General features: G+C 39.6%; 1 protein-coding gene across 1 annotated transcript; it reads right to left on the bottom strand.

Moving 5' to 3' along the window:
• Nucleotides 1-4741: 4741 nt before the first annotated feature.
• Nucleotides 4742-18415, bottom strand: LOC135255235 (glucose-6-phosphate isomerase-like). Its single transcript, XM_064336122.1, has 18 exons — nt 18179-18415; nt 16995-17085; nt 16492-16560; nt 15125-15244; nt 14616-14699; nt 14230-14376; nt 12303-12374; nt 12151-12195; nt 11977-12030; nt 10100-10160; nt 9628-9671; nt 8913-9065; nt 8616-8745; nt 7651-7727; nt 7027-7155; nt 6540-6615; nt 6212-6278; nt 4742-5121 (listed from the first exon to the last, which is right to left on the bottom strand). The coding sequence occupies exons 1-18, from the start codon at nt 18295-18297 to the stop codon at nt 4998-5000; spliced, it is 1662 nt and encodes a 553-aa protein (XP_064192192.1). The 5' UTR covers nt 18298-18415; the 3' UTR covers nt 4742-4997.
• Between the last annotated feature and the right edge of the window lie 1766 nt (nt 18416-20181).

The following is a 20181-nucleotide window of genomic DNA, read 5'->3' as shown; positions in this document are numbered from 1 at the left end:
GTGATTAACCCCAGAGTCCAGGTGAAAGAAGATAACTGGTGATGAATGAATGTGGTGAGGCATCCTTCTTAATACTGAAGCCAATAGAGGACAGTATGTGGGATCCTCAACAGCACAACCCCCTGTACGCTCTTCCAGTCCAGTATGCTTAAGAGGAGGAGCTACCGAGGAATAAAGGGAGGAGTTCAGGGTTGGCCATTCTACAGAGATGTTGGCAAAAAGAGCACGGGGAATGCAGCTGAATAAACATGGAGTTGCTTGTAAACTTGGACGTGCCAGAACCAAAGGACCAATAGAGGCCCGCAGCTGTCCAGTGGGTTTTTTTAGAAATGAGCAGAGCCCTCCCCGGAAAAAAGAGCTGATTATCAGGAAGGTCAAAAAGGCCCAACCTTCTCCAGAAGCCAGCATGCCTGACAATGTCATAGCCACCCCTGGCAGGCTAACAGACGCAGAGCCAGGGACCACCCAGAATTGTAGTTCCCCAGGGGGCAGGTTTAAGAGCTGTATGATTACTCCCGCCCACCAACTTAAACTAACCTTTATATAACTTTAGTAGCCGTGGGAAACCATAGTTGGATCTGCCTCAATGGCTTCTTCTTCTCAACACAGCGGATTCCCCATTTTGTACTAGTAAAAATGTATACTAGTGAAAGTGTGTGGAGTCTGTTCATGTTTGTTTTTGCATCCTTATAGCTGGGACAGTTGGCATTTTGTTTTCTGTGTATTGAGCTATGAATATGGACGTTTGGGGTGGAATCAGATCCATTTATCATTCATCAGACAAGTGCATGTACTACTGCTAGTCTAAGGCCCTTTAGGGTCGTCTTTATATAAATGCTAATTCAGACAAGGTTTGTACAAGGCAAGTGGTATTACTTAACAGTTTAGCCCTGAATTCCTTTTTCATTTCTCAAGTAAATGATTGTGACTGAGCAAAGAATGATAACATGCCACCATTCACAACATATACACTGTATATTTTGGTATTAATTTGACCTATATCTTAATACCTGTTGTAGAATTCAGAACAAACACATTACAGTCCCCTGACTCATGAACGTAAAGAAAAGAGTTTAGCTTTTCACACCTACAAAACATTTGACATCAGTGAGATTAAATCTGTTATAATGCTTGATTTTGCCACAACATATGAAGGAGATTACCTTAAGCCTGTCAGGCCACATTCAGCTGGTGTAATCCTGTTGATTATTTTCTGAGCATCACAAATAAAATTAATTTAAAAGGTTAGACTTAGCTGCAAAATAAAACAGGCGTAGGGCCATATTCGTGGGTCAGCTGATCCAGAACTGTGCTGTGAACACTGTGGACCTGTGGTCACAGACATTGCACCATGATAAGTTCTTTTGAGTCGTAACTTCAGGTACAACCATAATACCAGAATAACTGTAGATAATCAACAGAATAAATTAATAGCACAAATAATTGAACGGCAAGAAGGGAGGCCCTTTTACGAGTAATGTGTATATTTTGAAAAATATCTAAAACTAAACTGGCCTTTAAATGAAAGCATAGATAGCATGAGGCTGCCCCGGTTGTCAATCAGAGCTAGCACAGTCTGAGGGGGACTGGTGGAATTGTAAGTATTTGACTGGTAAAGACAAACAGTGGACTGTGAACACACCATGGCCACGCAGTCTCCAGAGAACAAAGGCACCCTCCCTCCTGTAAGACACCTATGTGAACTTGGAGACCCCTTTAAGAAGTGCTGTGATAGCAGCTCCTGGCTCCCCAGCTCACAAAATACAATCCATACTGTTGCCATGGCAAGCACTTTGACAGGCATGTGCAGACATTTGGCTATGGGCATTCCCAAAGATGGGCTTCAGTACAACGGATTGACAGGCTGACAAATTTAGCGAGAAAGGAGGTTTAAGTTCTTTCAGTGCCATTGTTCTAGAACAATGGCAATAAATGTCAGGGCATCATTGGATTTGTGTCCTGGCTTAGATGCAATCAGAGTTCTTTTTTTAATGAGAAGTCAGTATAATTACTCTGATTATAAATGACAACAACACAAAAAACCTCTCTCTGCGTATTCTGGGGATTCCTAAGCCCTATCCTTTTCCATCCAACCTGGTAATATATCAGGTAGATTACTTCAACATTGCAATGATAATAATAACCATGAAAATTATTGATTTATAATGGATTTATAATAGGATTGATTTATAAATGATTTCAAAGCATATTAAAGTGAAGGTGAGTTAGTATTCTAACACCCCCTCCAGAAACACAATAAAACAGAACTGCATATCAAGGTGCGTAATGAGATTAGTGTTTTATGGTGTGTGGAATTTAGCACCAAATATTGAATTAAGACATATCTACGTGACATAAAACCCTGCAATTTTAGGCCTTGTTTTTAAGAATTCCCCTCTGCGCTAGTCGAAACCTGCCCCTTTTATAGACCTGGCAGCTGCAGTGCATAAGTCCTCTGGGATGTGTTTTTTCCTTCAAAAAATATTCACCCTTTCTTCAATATATAATCAACATTTTTTACAGTGTTTCCTGGGTCTGAGTTTGGAATGACAAAGAACAACTTGTGTCTGAACTCATGTGTTGTTGCCTGGCAACGAGACTTCCTAGCTCCAGATTCTGAGGTCCTTGGTCTGTTTCTACGCTGTAGGATGTAGACATGGCTGAGGAATTTGGAAAAAAGCTACAGCGATCTGTGAGGCAGAAATTACAATGAAGTTAGTGCAATATGGGCTCTGAATGATGTTACTATGTTACACAAGAACATACAGACTGATAAAATGACTTAATAACAAATTTTCCTTTGCTAACAAGAAGAATATATGATGATCTAAGCAGTCCTGTGGGACAAACAAAACTTCTAATGAAACACATCATTATCCTTTTGCTTGTGTTTCTGTTGCTTTTGGAGTTCTTTCATATTACAGATAAATATAAATATAACTATTAAGTTGCACACATTTTGAGCATTTAACATATTCTTAGATGTGTAATTTGTCATTGTTAACAACTGAAGCATTAGACTGCAGTCATTCAACCTTTGCCCTTTTGTTCCAGTAAGATACTTTGGGGGGTTCAGTCAGATTTAAGTCATTAGTGTCATCTAGTGGCATATGTAACACATTAATCACATCTGAGTGCTGTTTGTGGAGTCTTGTTCTGATAAACAGCAAATTTGACCAAATTTTTAAAATATTAAATAGTTTTTAATACTAAATATCCAATTTTTTAAACCTGAAGTTTATGTAAAAATAGTCTAAGTTTGAAGGGGTACAGTATTTTACCCATTTTACATGATCCTAGGCAAAATGTTTATTGTTATCCAATTCCAGGCACTGTAAAACAAAAAGTTCCGTTTACTCAAATGGTTTGAGGAAACCTCTTGCCATGAACCATTTGAATAGGGAAACCTTATCAGCTCAAATATTCCCTGGTCTAACTATAGAGTTATAACAACGTATCCCATTTTTTAAAATGTTCAGACTACTTAATACATTTAGTGAAACTGCTTTTAAATTTTACGCCGTGCTTGGCTCTGAATCTGTTATGAGAAATGAAGTTCTGGAATGAAAGGCGCTTGTATTTTTAATCTTGTTATATCTTTGTGACGCAGAGATCTCCATATAGCAGTGGCTGCATTGGCGGTCGGAGCGGGGATGTTTTGGTCTTGTGATGTCCATTAGAGGTTCGTGGGAAAGCCCTGCAGTCCCTTGGCCACAGTTCCCCCCTCGCAGGAGAAGAGGAAGTGTCTTTCCCGCTCCGCCGGGACCCTCAGCGCAAACACGCTCCGGGTCCGCCAGAGGCCACACATGGCCCCAATTTACCTCGGACACGGGAAAGTCACGACAAGCCGCAGACCGACGCTCATGAATCACTCAGGCCGCAGTGCTCTCTGGGTCTCTTTGCATAGACTGTATACCAGGTGAGTCAGTGTGCAGTGCAGCCTGAAACCATTCATGCAAACAGGATATTTACAACAGTCTGTTGCATTTACTGTTATGCCTTTTGACTGCATGCTTTTTGACATCTTGGTGACAGGGTTTATTTTTCTAGGTCTGCATTTCAATTCTATACTGATTTTGAATACACATTTTAAAATTCCACCAAACCCTCTAGGACAGTGGTTCTTAACCTGGGTTCGGTCGAACCCTAGGGGTTCGGTGAGTCGGTCTCAGGGGTTCGGTGGAGCCTCCGCCGCAGAGGTCCACCCCTCAGTCTAGTCTGCATTATTACACTATTTTTTACTAAAGAAGGGTTCGGTGAATGAGCATATGAAACTGGTGGGGTTCGGTGCCTCCAACAAGGTTAAGAACCACTGCTCTAGGATAACGTGCTCCTGAGACAGTGTTATTCTGATCTGTGCACAATTACAACTGATGCCTGCACAATTATACCTTTGAAAATGCTCTTGTTAATAATAGGTTCTGGCCATAAATGCAGTCATTAAATTTCTTTTTTCTGTGTGACCATAATGCAGATATTAGACAAAAACGTTTTCTCCTTCCATTTAAAGATGGATGCACGTTCTGTCATTGCTTTGTATTAAACCCCATCTAGTGGTGTAATCTAAAACTACAACCAACATACAGTATTTCAGCAGCAGCTTGAAGATGAACCTTTTAAATGTATCCCTTAACACACAAAAACTCACAGTGAATCCAGCTAGTCAACAGCTAATCTACATCAGCTTCCGAATCAACCACAGAACAAACATAGCATGAAAAAGAAGAACTTAAGAACAGCATAAGGAATCTGACATTTATTCTTTGCATGACACAGAAGAAAAAGGCGTGGTCAAACGTCAACATACTTTCACATGCCATTTCCTTTATCAGTTTCAGACTTACACAAGCCTCACAACTGATAGACACTCAGTGCAGAGACAGATGACTGCAGTCGAAAAGTGCTCCTGTTCCCACGGTAGGGACAACCGCCATTTGACAGTCTTTGCGTCAGTAATTTACACGGGGTAGCGGAGCACAGCACAGGGTTCAGGAGGCTCAGGCTACGTTCTTCTTGATGAAGTTGATGAGGCCATTGGTGGAGGAGTCGTGGGAGTGAACCTCAGTGGTGTCCTGAAGCTCAGGCTCGATTTTTTTGGCGAGCTGTTTCCCCAGTTCCACTCTGTTTAAATACAAGATAAATATGCATCAGATCACCATCGCCAATGATGAACACATTAATAACAACATATAATTAGAATAAAATATACCATAATGTTTTTAAAATATAAATGACAATAATAAAAAATAATAAATAACTGAAAACATGCATGCAAATGAACACACTGCAATGCAGGATTACACATTTTTATATTACTATTTAAATACATATGCTCATTAAATATACAATTTCAGTTTTACTGTATGCATTTTTGACAATGTTGATTGTCCCAGAGTTCTGTGTGCAATGAAGGACGTTTGAGATGCTTAAAGAAGTTTCTGATGACGAGCTTCTGGTCTAATGCAAGAAAGAACACATAAAAGTAATTCCAAAACAGCATTGATATGCCTCAAGAGACTGTACATATGCACGGATACATTTTTTACTTTTTATTCACGAACATAAACATAAGTATACATTTTTATAACATGTCTGTACTTCTTTCCCTGAGAGCATGGTTGCATGTGCCAGAGGAAATAGTTCAAACTGAAAAAAAGAAAACATAATTGTTTGAGGAATAATCCTGGCTGTAATATACACACATACAACCTCTGGAGGCATGATGTCACTGTACAAGCTGCTTTGGAGTTACTTGAACTGCATTTTCTTTCTAAACCCAAGAATACCCCCATAATAGTCATTAAAAAATGGCAGTTCATCAGAAACTGTAACTTCTGTAAATATCTAAACCATCCTTCCCTCGTGCACAATAATGGTCAGGGCCAATGAATACATACACACACAAACATACACTAAAACTGAAGTAATACTTTTATGAAACCCTCAGAAAGTCAACTATCTTATAAGTGACTTCATGCATCAGAAGACAGGGTTCCAAAAGGTTCCTTTATGTCTCCATAGAGGAACCACATCTAGTTCAACGGTTCTTCATCAGGCAAAATGGTTCAATCTGGGAGCTTTCACACTTTTCACACCTACCACAGAGGGTTCCATAAATAACAAAAAAGAGTTCCCCAATGGAGACAAGCCAAAGAACCCTTTTTCTGAGAGTGTAGCAGACAATATTTTGCTATCCAGTACTAGCACTTACCCCCACTGGTCAAAACTATTGATCTCCCAGATGGTACCCTGTAAGAAGATCTTGTGCTCATACATGGCTGGAAAAAAAACAGACAACAGCACCGGAGTAAGAGGGGAGTCCTAGTAATAAGATAATAAAGATAAATGCTAATATTCATGACCTGAAAATCCAGTCATTCCTATCTGCTTCAGTCATTAAAATTGAGCTAGTGGGATAGACTACAATTTTACAGTTCAATGGAGAATGTGTTTGTGCACATTCATTGCACTGTTCAATGCACTGTGTTTCCAAAATACAATTCCATTGTTAGGGTTGATAATTCTAGTTTCTGACCTACCAATAAGCACTCCAAGGATGAATGGTGTCAGCTTCTTAAAGATAATAGAGTTGGTTGGTTTGTTTCCCGGAAAAACCTTTGAATGGAAATGATAAAAACAGATCACATACAGTCGAACATAACATGAAATACTAATACATACTGCATATTTTTTGCATTTGCATTAGACATTACATTACATTACAGGCATTTAGCAGACGCTCTTATCCAGAGCAACTTACACAACTTTTTTACATAGCATTTTACATTGTATCCATTTATACAGCTGGATATATACTGAAGCAATTTCGGTTAAGTACCTTGCTCAAGGGTACAACGGCAGTGTCCTACCCGGGAATCGAACCTGCGACCTTTCGGTTACAAGTCTAGTTCCTTACCCACTGTGCTACACTCCGTCCATTAGCTCACAAAAGAGCCACAAGGGGGTGTCAGCATTCTGTTTCTCAGTCACTGCTGTCTCATGTTTGAAACCAGAGTCAGTGCTCACTTTGTGAGGCAGCAGTTTCTCGAGGGCTTCCCCGCTCAGACCTCCAGCCTCCAGCTCCTTCTTCGCCTCCTCTGTGGTCTTTCCCTTCATCAGAGCCTCAGTCTGGGCCAGGAAGTTGGCCATCAGGATCTACCCAAGCAGAGTTAAAACAATTTGTGCCTTGGTAGTGTGGAATTGCAGAAGCCAATGAAAAGAAGGCAGTGATAACAATGTATGGTTATTTATTTGTTTATCCACCCCCTTTCCTTTCTTCCAATGGCCAGTCATATTCACCAGCCACACTCACTGCTGCAACCTCTGCTATCAATTCAGGAAGTGGAGACAGGCATGTGCTCTCATCCAAAACGTGATATTAAGCCACCGCCCCTTTCTACAGCATGGTCTACAAGTTCAGCTTGCACAGACACCACTTGGAGGAAGCTACTTCACGTGCAGCTTTAAGCAAGCACAACATGGGCGCCTGATTAACCTCCAAGAGACCTGGCAAGTGTGACATGTTCTGTTCTGCCTCTCTACCTGGGCAACACTATGTGATATGTCATCCCGCAGGGCTGGGGGTCATAGTCAGCACTAGCACTGTGCAGTTTTAGTAAAGCATGTTGGTTTGGAAAATGGCAGGTTTACCTTGTGGTGCAGGTTGTTTCTGATGGGGTGTTGTGTCTGGACAGGGATAAGGAAGTCAGCAGGAACCATGCGTGTTCCTATGGAGAAAGACAAAGGGCTCAATTTGTAATTTCTTCAGTTGGCTAAAAACCAAACTCTTAAATTTGGCTACCACACACATCTGCATTTTTTAGAAAGGTTTTCCTAATTTACCTAATTACCTTATTGTGAACAGCCCTACATTAATGTTACATGTAAAATAAATATAAAAAATGTAAAAAAAATAATAATAATAATTTAAGTATAGTAGTACAGTATAGTATAGTGTACTACAGTATAGTATGAGTATAGGCTCATTCCCAGATATATTATGGTTTACCAACAAGAATATTTCCAAATACATATTCCATTTACTGTGAATGAACAGTGAATTTTTACAGTACAAGTCTGAATCTTCTGCATGCATGCCTCTTGCCAGTGTACCAGTGTTTATATTTACACTGAAAACAATTAGAAAAAAGGAGCATCTACTGAAAGCACTCAACCAGATCACATTTATTCAACACAACCATTTATCATTTAAGCTGTGAACACGCAACCAACACAAATATCTCACGTACATTAAAAGCAAGCAAATCATGTGGAACCACTGTCAACAATGCAGTTTGAGTAAATCCAATGGATTTATTTTCAGGCTACTGAATGTCATAAGCTCTGTTCTTTATAAGTTCTGTTCCTATACTTTTGAATGGAAAGCCACCACTTGTCCCTTGACAGCATGCAAGAGGTACTGTACTAACCAAGATTCTGAAAGATCTACACCTCACCCTGAAAATTTGGTTTCGGCATTGTGGAACAGAAGTTCCATTATCCCAGCCTCTTTGCTTCAGGAACTTCATTCATAGCCACAGGAAGTCTTTGTGGGGACTGAGAAGCAAAGGCCACTGGAGTGTGTAAGATCCAGTGATGAAGTGTCAGTACAGTACCTTGATGAATGAGCTGGTAGAATGCATGCTGTCCGTTGGTTCCTGGCTCCCCCCAAACAATGGGCCCGGTGTGGTAGTTCACGCGGGTGCCGTGATTGGTGATGTACTTTCCATTGGATTCCATGTCTCCCTGTGGATAACGCACCATTCAATATCTCAAAGGAATTCATGCCCCTCAACTACAGCCCACCACTGCCTCCATAATACAGACAGAGGCCATGACTCTGAGTCATTCTGATGTCTCTGCTATGAAGCTCATGAACCAAAATGGTGGCAATCTACCGGTGAATGGCTCACCTGCTGGAAATAAGCAGCAAAGCGGTGCATGTACTGGTCATAGGGCAGCATGACGTGCGTCTCCATCTGGAAGAAATTGATGTACCAGATGCCCAGCATGGCCAGGAGAACAGGGGCGTTCTTCTCCAATGGGGCGGTGCGGAAGTGGTTGTCCTGAGAGAAAACAGATTGAAGGAACGTTGAGAAAGGCCTGCCAATTTCAGGTCAGTTAAATTCCCTTTACCTCTTCTTCAGAGAGCAGTTCAGATGGCTCAGATTGTACAATATGGCACAGTTCTGGTACAGGTGTGTATTGACTAACACTCACAATAATCATGTGGTCATACATACAGCAACACTGACCTGCTGTTCAAAGCCATTACTTCTATTAAAACAGCAGTGTGTAAAATCATGAGTAATAACATTTCTTACAATGATTATTTTTCAAAAATGAGCTTTGAAATTTTTTCAGTGGAACTGCATCTAAGAATTATATGATTTATACTATGTACAGTATTATTATAATACTATCATTTTACAAACTAATATTAGTATTCTTTATTGACTAATTTCATCACTGCATCACAGTGGCAGGGGTGAGATTCTAATCATGGTCATGAAGAAGAATGGAAGAGTGAATTGTCAATTTTGCCAAGAACATTAGGCAAAGACGTGCATATAGCATCAGAAGGAATGACTGATGCTTGGAACCTTTTCCAGCAGCACAGGAACGTACCATCCAGTGAGCCCCACTCAGCAGCTTCTCAAAATTCTCAAACCCTGCAGGAAAACAGAAGCACTGCTTTAAAGAGAAGCAGGCTGCTCTCAGTACGTAATCAATGCCACATTATATAGTACAAAAACTACTGAGTGATTCTCTGATGATCTACTGCATTATGACTTCTGTGATTGAATTAGCAGGTTTTCACTTGGCTTGGGGCAAGTACAAATATCAGATTCAAGATATTTTCTTTGTCTCCAGTTTAACTAAATAAGAAAACTATTTTAAACTAACAAGTCAGGCAAACCTTGTTTGAACTTAATATAAATCTACTGCAAGGCAGACAGAATAATCAGAATGATCAAATACAGACAAGCTATTGCAGTTTCTACCCCAGAGGGAGCCTTTTTAGAACTGCAAACATTACCCACTCCAAACCACAGCATCAATATTTACTAATAAAATGGTATGAGTCTGTAACACGTACCAATGTGCAGGGCAATGGACATCCCAATCGCTGACCACAAGGAAAAACGTCCACCGACCCACTGGCAAAAAGACAAAAGTCTTCAGCTAATAGAACAGCATTATGCCTCAGTCCCCCCAGCTCTATAAAGCAGAGGTTTCACCATTTTGTCATCAAGCTCCTTCTTTTGATAACCACAACCGCCAGCCATGCACATGCATACGCTAGGCCCCGGCTCCTGGATGGCCAGCAGGAGTTGTCCGAGCAATTAACAATGCTAACCCCTACTGACTGTACGCCTCCCATTACCCTGTGAAGGCGGTTATGCACCACCCATGGGTTGCAGGCCACAGTTGGCGCTGGCACAGGTCGGATTCAAACCGAGACCGTGGTGCTACCGAGTGAGCTACCCAGCTATCCCCTCAAGCCACTTTTTTTTACACTTCCCCTGCCCTCTCATTTAAGAGCATCACTTGTCAGAGAAGCGTCACTTGTTGGACACGGCTCTTAGCTGGTTGTGACAGAGGAAAGGCCTGGGTGGCTAGGCGCCTCACCGCAGACAACACTTTAACCATGAGCCTTTCTGATATTTTGCAGTCATCAAGGAAGCTTTGAACAGTTATTTCATGGAAGCCTGCACACCATGAATATTTACAAAAAAAAAAAACTATTTAAAATTCTCTTATACCTTTTTGAGTGCAAAGTATTTATCTTAAGTGACAACGTATACTCTCTCAGCGGTAAGATGATGAATTATGATGCCATCTATTTAAATGACGAGTATTATGATTAAGTTATATACTCTGTTATTACAAGAACTACCACTTGTGTGTTTTGACTTCAGTGAATAAATAAAGTGAGGTTTGCTTCTGACGTGTGTTGAATTTAAATTCAGTCACACAGTGGAACCTCACATTCACGCACACAGGAAGCTGTTAAGTACTGTAACTCCATGTCTCTGACAGTACTGTATGACCAACAGCTGGTCAAGAGGAGCGCAGATTGAATTACAAAGGCAGACGCACTGAGGCAAACTAACTGCAGCCACAATAGATAGGATCCATGAGAGAATTTCCATTAGCTCCATTTGCGTATATATTTGCAGAATTCAATCAATGATAGTGCCTAACATTGACTAATTACAGAATCCAAGCGATCATTTAATTCTTCACAAACAAAGTTTGGAAAATTAATTTTGGTGGTTACTAAACATGCCAAATTCAGTGAAGAATTGAATGAACACTTGGCAATTAATTTCAAGTCAAAGTTATGGACAAATGCTGGCTGAATTAAGGCCATAGACTTTATTCTCAAACATTAAGTTGCATATTATAGAAGACAGTGATACAATGCATATATTATTACTTCTATTCTGTTTTTTCTTCCTGATGAAGTAAAATGGGAGAAGCGGCTTCTTTTCTAAATCTGCTTAGAATACTATTTATATTATGAACTATATGAAACCAAACAATAATATTATGTTCATAACCTGTACTGGACTGATAAAAATGCAGTCTAGACATTCAAAAATCCCTTCCTAGTGATGCTGTCATCCTTAATATCTCATGAATATTCAATATCCATTTCAGTAATGAAATAGAGAGACAGTTCAAGACCATTACCCTTCAAATACCAACAATGTAGCTAAATGTAGATCTCTGACCTTTGGTGAAACCCAGCATTTGCAGTAACCTCTGCAAGAGAGAAGGTCGCACCCAATAATAACATGCATGGGGTAGACTGGCCTGGGGAGAGGGGATTCTGGTTACCCAGCAGCTGTCAGTCTCTGTGCATTTCACAGGTCAGAAGATTACACTATTAATAGTAGTGTCCTACAGCTTCCTCAGGCCTGGTGCTTGCAGCAAGTTTTTGTACAGTTAGGGCATCATCAGACTCACGTCCCAGAACCCGAACATGTTCTCAGGGTCGATCCCGAAGTCCTTCACTTTGGGCTAAACAAAAAAAGAATACACCAGGATGAATAATTATTATAAGCAGGAAAATATTCAATAATGCAGTAGAACACAAAAAAATTAAAGCTTGTATGTTGTAAAAAAAAAAAGTAAACTCACTCCATTGGTTGAGAGAGCCACAAAGTGTTTGGACACTGCAGCTGGCTGTGAATAGAGAAAAATGATTAAGTAGGTTTAATTCGAACATCCTTGTCTCTTTGAGGTGTGCCTCCCTGCTTTGCCGCTCGATCTGAGATGACCAGGATACTCACATCTTTCGCTGCTGCCAGGAACCACTCCTTGGCAGACTCTGCATTGGTAATGGTCTCTTGAGTGGTGAATGTCTGAAAACAGAAATTTAACACACAGAGACAGCAAGTCAAATGTTGAGATTAATGAAAAAAATATTTACATGCAACATTTCAGTGTTTCAGAACCTTTAGAAGGGTCAGCTTATTATTCAGTCATGAATTGACTAACTTTAAATTCTGGATATTGTGCATTATCATACTGATTCTTATGCACACAAAGTCCAATTTAGAAACTTTCAAACCCCTAGAGCCCAGCATCCTTTGATATAGTGGCTGAGGTAATAGTGTTTCCAAATGGACAATATGTGGAACTATAAATACTATTATTTGGAAACAATTAGTAACCACACTGCCATCATATACATTTCGGTGTTGTCCATGCAGGCATAAAATGGAAACATTGGATGCATATTGTCTATGCAGCAAGCAGGGAAAGAACACCATTAGCATTGATGGAATGATGTAATGGCAGCCACTGGTTCATTAATTATCCGCTAGACTCTTTATTTTATATAAGTTATATTGAATGTTTTGTTTCTATCTTATGGACTACAGTGCTGTGCAAAAGTCAGACCAACCTTATTTTATTTACCTTCCAGTGAAAAAATCCATTAAGTGAAAATTATTTACTTTTCAGTGTCAGAAAATAATGCAGGAAACATAAATTTAATACAAAAACCTCCACTATTTGCATTTATTACAGCTTCCATTCTTATTGGGAAACTTGCTTTGAGTTTTTTGAAGAAATATGCAGTGATATTTTTCTTCCTGCAAATACCTCCAAAGTTCAGTCTTAGAAGTAGGTTGCATTTTCTACTTCTCTTGATCCAAGTCATCCCAAACACATTCCATAATGATGAGGTCTGGACTCTGTTCTGAGAACACCAGCACTTTGATCTTCTTAGCAGTGTGCTTGGGGTCATTATCTAACTGTAGAATGAATTTGCTCCCAATCAAGTGTTGTCCTGAGGGTACTGCATGACAGGTTAAGATTTGTTTGTACTTATCAGCATTCATGATGCCCTCAATCAAAACAAAATCACCAACTTCAGACATTGTCATACAAACTCAGACCTGCCCCGATCCACCACCATGCTTGACTGATGTTATTGTCATGGCTCCTAGAGTCATTCATAGCCTTCTACTACTTCCGAAAATCTCAAATTTAGACTTGTCGGTCCATAAAACCATACTCCACATCTAAGGTGTAAATATTCAGTGTACCAGTGCTAATTTTCTTCTCTTTTGTTTATTTCCTTTTCTTAGTAGCAGCTTTGACAGAAGCGCCTGTGGATTTCTTCAGATCAGAAGCAACAGAGAAGCTTGCCTTTTTCCTCTCTCAAAGATAAAATACGGTATACAAGCTCTGTCTTTGTGGTTTTGTTGGTTTCGGTGGTCTTCCAGGTCTTGCAAGGTTGTTAGGAGTCCCATTTTCCCATCTTGCAATAATCTTTTAAACGCCAGTTTTGAAAACTCCCATTTTTTTCACTTGTTTTTCTTTGTCTTTCACCTTCCTTATGCAGTTGAATTTTCTTACATCTAATTTCATTAGAAATATCTCCTTTTGCCATTTTAGATGCACATGATACATAAATAATAAAATGTTACATAATTGTTTCCTGCATTATTGTCTGACACTGAAAAAAAATTATTTGCACTGAATGGCTGATTTGACTAGAAATTCAAAGTGCCTCTTTTCATATCATTAAGCACAAAAGAAAGTATGTAACTTCGTGATGCACTTGTAATGGGGGCGTTTCTAGTATAGCATTCCCATTAAAGTCATTTTGTTACATTATCCATCAAGTGGATGGATGGGTACAATGAAAAGAATATGCTTAATGCACTAAAAGCTCTGCGATAAAGAGACTTTGATAAAGAGCTCTACCTTGGAAGCAACAATAAAGAGCGTGGTCTCAGCGTTGAGCTCAGCCAGGGTCTTAGCGATGTGCGTTCCGTCGATGTTGGACACAAACCAGACACGGGGCCCGCCTTTGGAGTAGGGCTTCAGCGCTTCAGTGACCATCAGTGGGCCCTAACAAGGGACAAAAGTACATGAAACAACACCTAGATACACTGTGCTGATAGTGCAGGTATATAATGAGGCCTGACCATTATATCAGGAACTTCTTTTTTTTAAATGATCTTTTAAAATAAATATACATTTGAGCTATTGATTGATCATCATACACACAGAAATTTACATGGACTATTGCAAATCTTACAATAAAACAGTTTTATACAATATTTTATGGAATAATTACATCTACTCACCAGGTCAGAGCCACCAATGCCGACATTGACAACATCTGTGATGGACTTTCCTGTGTAGCCCTTCCATTCACCACTGCGCACTTTCTGCACAAGAATCAAAGCATATATACCGTACCGTCACTGCCTTTTGATATGTATATTAAGGTATCAGCATTACAGTGCAACACATACAGTATTAGTTCCTTTAACTCCTCCCTATTAGAGAGTCCATATTTCAATCTGACCATGGTTCCTCTTATAAAGACACTTTCTAATTTTTGAACATATGGTATGTTCTTGTGGGATTACAAAAAAGTGACTGCCACAGAACTCTTAAGAATGCAAGACGATACAAGTCTACAGGGCCTCTAAATTCTAAAACTCTGCAAAAGCCTAGCATGGTTACCATGTATCCTATTACATATGACCACCACAAGAAAAATAACTCACAGCAAAACTGAGAGAAAAACAAAGTCTTAAGGGTGTAAACATACAAGTTAAATGTGTCTCCAACGTCAATTTATACCTACATGACAGAACCCCTTCATCTTCTCCAGAACCTTGTTGACCTCAGGCGTGACGTCCTGTCCATCGACCATGATGGGAGTGTTGGAGCGGTTCCTAAGGGCAACATGGAGCACGGCACGACCCTACTCCGACATAAAAGCAGACAGTCAGTCCTTTCCACCGAAAGTAAGAGACAGGACTGAACAAACATGCAGCAGTTTCAGGTCCACAGTATTCCACACTGGTGTGAATAAAAAATATTTCAGAAATGAGCATGTGACATTGTGCCTCACAATTTATTACACATAGCATTTGAAAAAACGACAAGGGAAAATATTAAAAGATAGTTTACTAGTTTACACAGGGATAACAATTATTACCAACAAATTACATATTACTGAAAAATGAACACAAGAGTATTTTCAGTTAAGACATCAGTAACTGAAAAAGTAGCAATTACATCAATCATCAGACATTACCCATTCTTTAATCCAGTCCATAAAATCGTATGCAAATATAAGGTTCAGTGTAATGCAAGGGTTATGACATCATCACATTTGCACAATTGTTTGGCATGCCTCATTTGCATACTACCTATGCAAAGGAATACAGATGGACACAAACCTAAATTAAAATTGTGATCTGTGACTCTTTCAAGTGGGAAAATGGATTGCTTACTTATTAGAATATTGCTAGAATACATCCCGTTTCTGTAGTATTTATTCATTCAAGAAAAAAATGCTCATGAAAATGGCTCACACACAAAAGGTGCTCAACTCGGGCACAGGCTGGGCCCTATTCACACAGGTTCAATAGGGTCAATAGGGCCCAGCTATGACATTAGCAACTATTACCAGGAGTGCACAGGGAGGGGACAACCCCCCCCCCCCCTTACCCCAAGGGGTAGGGTACATTTAAGTTGATCAAGGCTCCTCGAGTTACTGTGGCATTATTTCCTACCAACTGCAAGCAACCAGTTGCCATTAGCAGCACCATGCAGCTTGCAGGGTGTTAAGTAATCCCTGGCTCGCAGGCGAGTGCATCAGAGGAGTTCATGCACTTCAGCTGCAGAGCTACTTTTATACATGCAGGTGGGACAGCAGTAACTCAAGAAGCCCAACCAGCAGTTCCAACTTAGGGAGAAGAAAGGGGTGTGTTTAAAATGGGGTAAATGGCCATCCAATCAGTGTCAACAGTGTGTTGTCAGAACAAAACCTTACAAATCACAGCTGTAGTGATTCCAGGTAGAGATTAGTAAAGACTGAAAGTGTAAAATACTGAGATTTTTTAACATTACATTAAATGTGAGTGATAAAGCTCAATATGGTCTTTTTGTGTCACAGAGAGCAAAGTGGGTGTGATGATGATGGCAAGCAAGCTCATGGCATACCTCAGTGAAGTTTATTTTTTCTCCCGTGAACATTCTTTCTCTGGCAGCCTCCACACCCCTCGACTTTGCCTATGCAAGATCAGACCGAAGTTAACAATTCAGTGAACATATAGCTTCTGAAGTCCTCCAAAGCCTAATGATATTTCGAAAGAATAAGGCCATGCTGACTGCACATATGGAATTAGATGTCCACAAGCTAAAGATAACAAAACTGCAAGGATATGTGAATAGGCCATGCCTTCTTTTCAGGCTAGAAAAATGTTGATAAAATACATTGGCTTGCGTGAAAACAGCAGAGAGGGCAGCTCTTGAAAGCTGGATGCTTTTTTTTTTTTGCATTTACGTTTTGAAAGTGAGAAGTACTTGACTGTACTAATGTACTTGACTACTTCTTCTGAAGACACGTGCTAGTGTAGGTCTTTAATGAACAGATGGTGTTGCAGTGAATGAAAAGTGATTGGGCATTCCATATTGGAGAAAAAAGTACACAGTTTTATTATTACCAGGTCCACCAGCATGTGCATGACTTCCTCATTGATGAGATTCTTTGAATAATCAAGCAGGATGTCTCCATCATCTGTTTTAAGAGTGGTACTGTGTAGACAATGCAAAATGGCAACGTCATTTTATTCTGTGGGTACAGACTGATGGACAGATCATATTTTCTTTATTAAAAAGTTTGGCTACCCGAGTAAATGCATCAGCTTTACATTATATGCAGCAGACGTACTTATCATTTAGGCTATATCAAACACCATAAATTGGAACAAAAAAGTTACATTTACTGAAATGGTTTGATTAAAACGATTGCCTTGACCTATATAGGGCAACCTAATCTGTTAAATCTTTAACTTTTGAGTTCTCAATGCGTTTAAACCGTACATTTACAGTTTAAACGAGTGAAATAAAGCTATAGTCATCCATCTGAATGGCTACTTCGTGCTGTTAATAGATAGCGAAGCTCTCCAGCTTTAAACTGAGAGCCTTGTTACAGAAATAGGAAACTTACTGCGGCAGAGCCACGGCGTGACATAAACTATCTACTTCCAAAGTTTATTTAGCTTCGTACAATTAGGCTATGAAGCGCTACATTTTACAAACTTGTTAAAATAAATATTCATCCAATACTTAAAGCCGTACGAATGTAATTAGGTAATGTTTTGCGTTCATCTATTTAGCCACGAATAATGTATTACAACAGTTTGAAGGCACGCGCAATGTAACTAACCTCAATTCACTTGCGAAAAAAGATACAGCGTACAAGCGATAGCCTACTTCTAACATGAACGCGATTGTGCATAAACCATCAAGATACTATCTTATTTTAAGAGCAATAACAAAACGCAGCTAGGCATTGTATTGAAATAGTTTGCAATTTTAACTTACCTAAGCCAGCAGAATTTCCTATAGGCCTATTTTTAAAACGTAGTTGGCTAAATGTGAGCGTTATACAGTAAGCTCACAGTAAATGTTTAGTGTTAACTGAACTCTGACAGAGTTAATTTCATTAGATAGTGTATTCGTTCTTGCACTTATCTAAACACTCTTGGAGGTGAATGAGCACTGACAATTTGATTGTGTATATGGTTCTCAAAACAGAACGATGCAAACAAACGTCATTTACTTTAAAATATATCAATTTTAATAAAATTGCTTTGGGACAATAATAGTGTTCCTAAGACCTTACCTAAATTTGCTGAATCTGTCCTTGTCTGCATCAAACATCTGTCTCATACTGAGACTTCCAGCATGGGTCTTGAACCATTGTTCCAGCTTCTGGTAATTTGGATCACTTGTGAGTCCCATGATTTCGAGCGGCGTCTGGAGCGGTCCTGTCTGCGCACCTTCCCTGCGACTGAGTGTGGGGCAGCTTGGGAAGCGCTCGGTGATGAAGGGCAAGTTCACAGCCAGCAAGGAACGGTCTGTTCTTCCGCTCCAATCGGAGCCCCGAATTGCCCCTTGTATGATGACAGAACAGTCACGCATGCAGTGCCATAGGGTGAGTTGGTGCAGTCCCTGACCGCGTTACCATAGGCTACAACTATGCACAACGAGGAGTGTGGGCGGACATGGAGCAAACTGTTTCAGTATTTTATAGCCTACTTCTTGAATAAGGACGGCAAACTATGAATGATTTGGATTCAAAATTGCACTTAATATTACGAACAACCAGGTGGCAGCAAAGCCTAGGAGTTGCTGTTGGAATACCGTCGGTTCTAAGTTACATTCAACTTTTTAACATAGGCTATTGCAGAAGCCTCTTGCCCACGTCATTTGTTTTTGTATTTTTTGTATTTGTGTTGTTGTTGTTGTTGTTGTTGTTGTAGCAGCAGCAGCTGCAGTATTAGTAATGTAGCATATTTTAATTACATGTCAGGATTCTGCAACCCTGGTGCTGGAGAAAATGATTGAAGACCCATGCACAAGGCTAACAGTTTAACTTGTTCTTGCATTTGAGCTCTCCATGGCCATCTGGTGTTATGTGAAGGGTGCAGCTATGCTGCTGCAGTTGACTCAATATCATTTCCACAATTAACAAACTGCTGAAGAATCATTGCCCTTATTCAATTATCCAACTGACTTAAAGGCATATAACAAATCATATGATGGTACAATAATTGTCCTTAAACCATCGTCACTGGGGAACATGAGTTGTGGATTTGTGGGACATTTTCAATATGATAAATATTTACAGTTGTGAACTATGGTAAATATTGACTCAGATTGGTGACTAACATTAGCTGTCTGAGTCATTTGTGTCATTGTTCCACTTGGGAACCACCAGAGGCTGCCAGAATCCCATTCCTAATGTGTCTCATTTTTTCCGGTCCTGTTTCCCCTCATTATTGTGTGCCCTTATTGCATCATTGATTTAGTCTCATTTGCGCATTTTCTGATTAGTTCCTCTATTTAAGCTCTTTGTTTTCAGTTATTCTTCATTGGTCTTTGTGTTTGTTTGCATTGTTACCAGCTCTACAATTTGTTGTTTTTGCCAAGCTCTTAAGTAAACAACATTTGCAGTTTACTTACCTAGCTCCTGAGTCCTTCACTGCATTTGGGTCCCTACTCTGTGATTTGTGACAGTTATCTAGGTAAGAAAGTTATTTATATCTGGCAAACTCAATTTGTATCAAGCCTTCTACCAAAATGCCAATGTCAAAAACAAGTTAGAGATCCTATGAGCTATCTAATTATTTTTTCTGATTTTGCTCATTTCATATCTGATAAGAAGTTACAAAGACATTAAATGAGCAGCTCCTATATTTACATAATAGCATTGGGCCTGACAGCGTGATAACCAACTTAGCAAGTTAGTAATTCTGAACAATGATGTGTTCCTGCCTATACAACTATATAGGAAACAACTACATTAACTTATTTTGCTACTCTTAAATATTGACACAGCCACGCAGCTGCAACAATCTATTATGACCTCACAGTTTCTATGGTAAAGACAGTACGAGTAGGCACATTCACATATTTGAATAATGACCCAGATTTCCATCACAGCTGATTGATGAAAAAATGTTATGCAGATTGCTTGGTTAATGACGTCTGACAAAGATAATCTACATTCATTCCAAATCCTCCAGCATTTGGGAGTTAAAAAGAACTTCTATCTTTCAGGGTGAAAAAATAACAGAATAGCAAGTACTTAATATCCTTATAAATTTTTCTTGTTGATGATGC

This window comes from Anguilla rostrata, chromosome 5 (assembly GCF_018555375.3).
Source record: "Anguilla rostrata isolate EN2019 chromosome 5, ASM1855537v3, whole genome shotgun sequence".
NCBI classification, from domain to species: domain Eukaryota; kingdom Metazoa; phylum Chordata; class Actinopteri; order Anguilliformes; family Anguillidae; genus Anguilla; species Anguilla rostrata.
The sequence above is the reverse complement of the archived record's forward strand: the minus strand, read 5'-3'. Positions and strand labels throughout refer to the sequence as shown.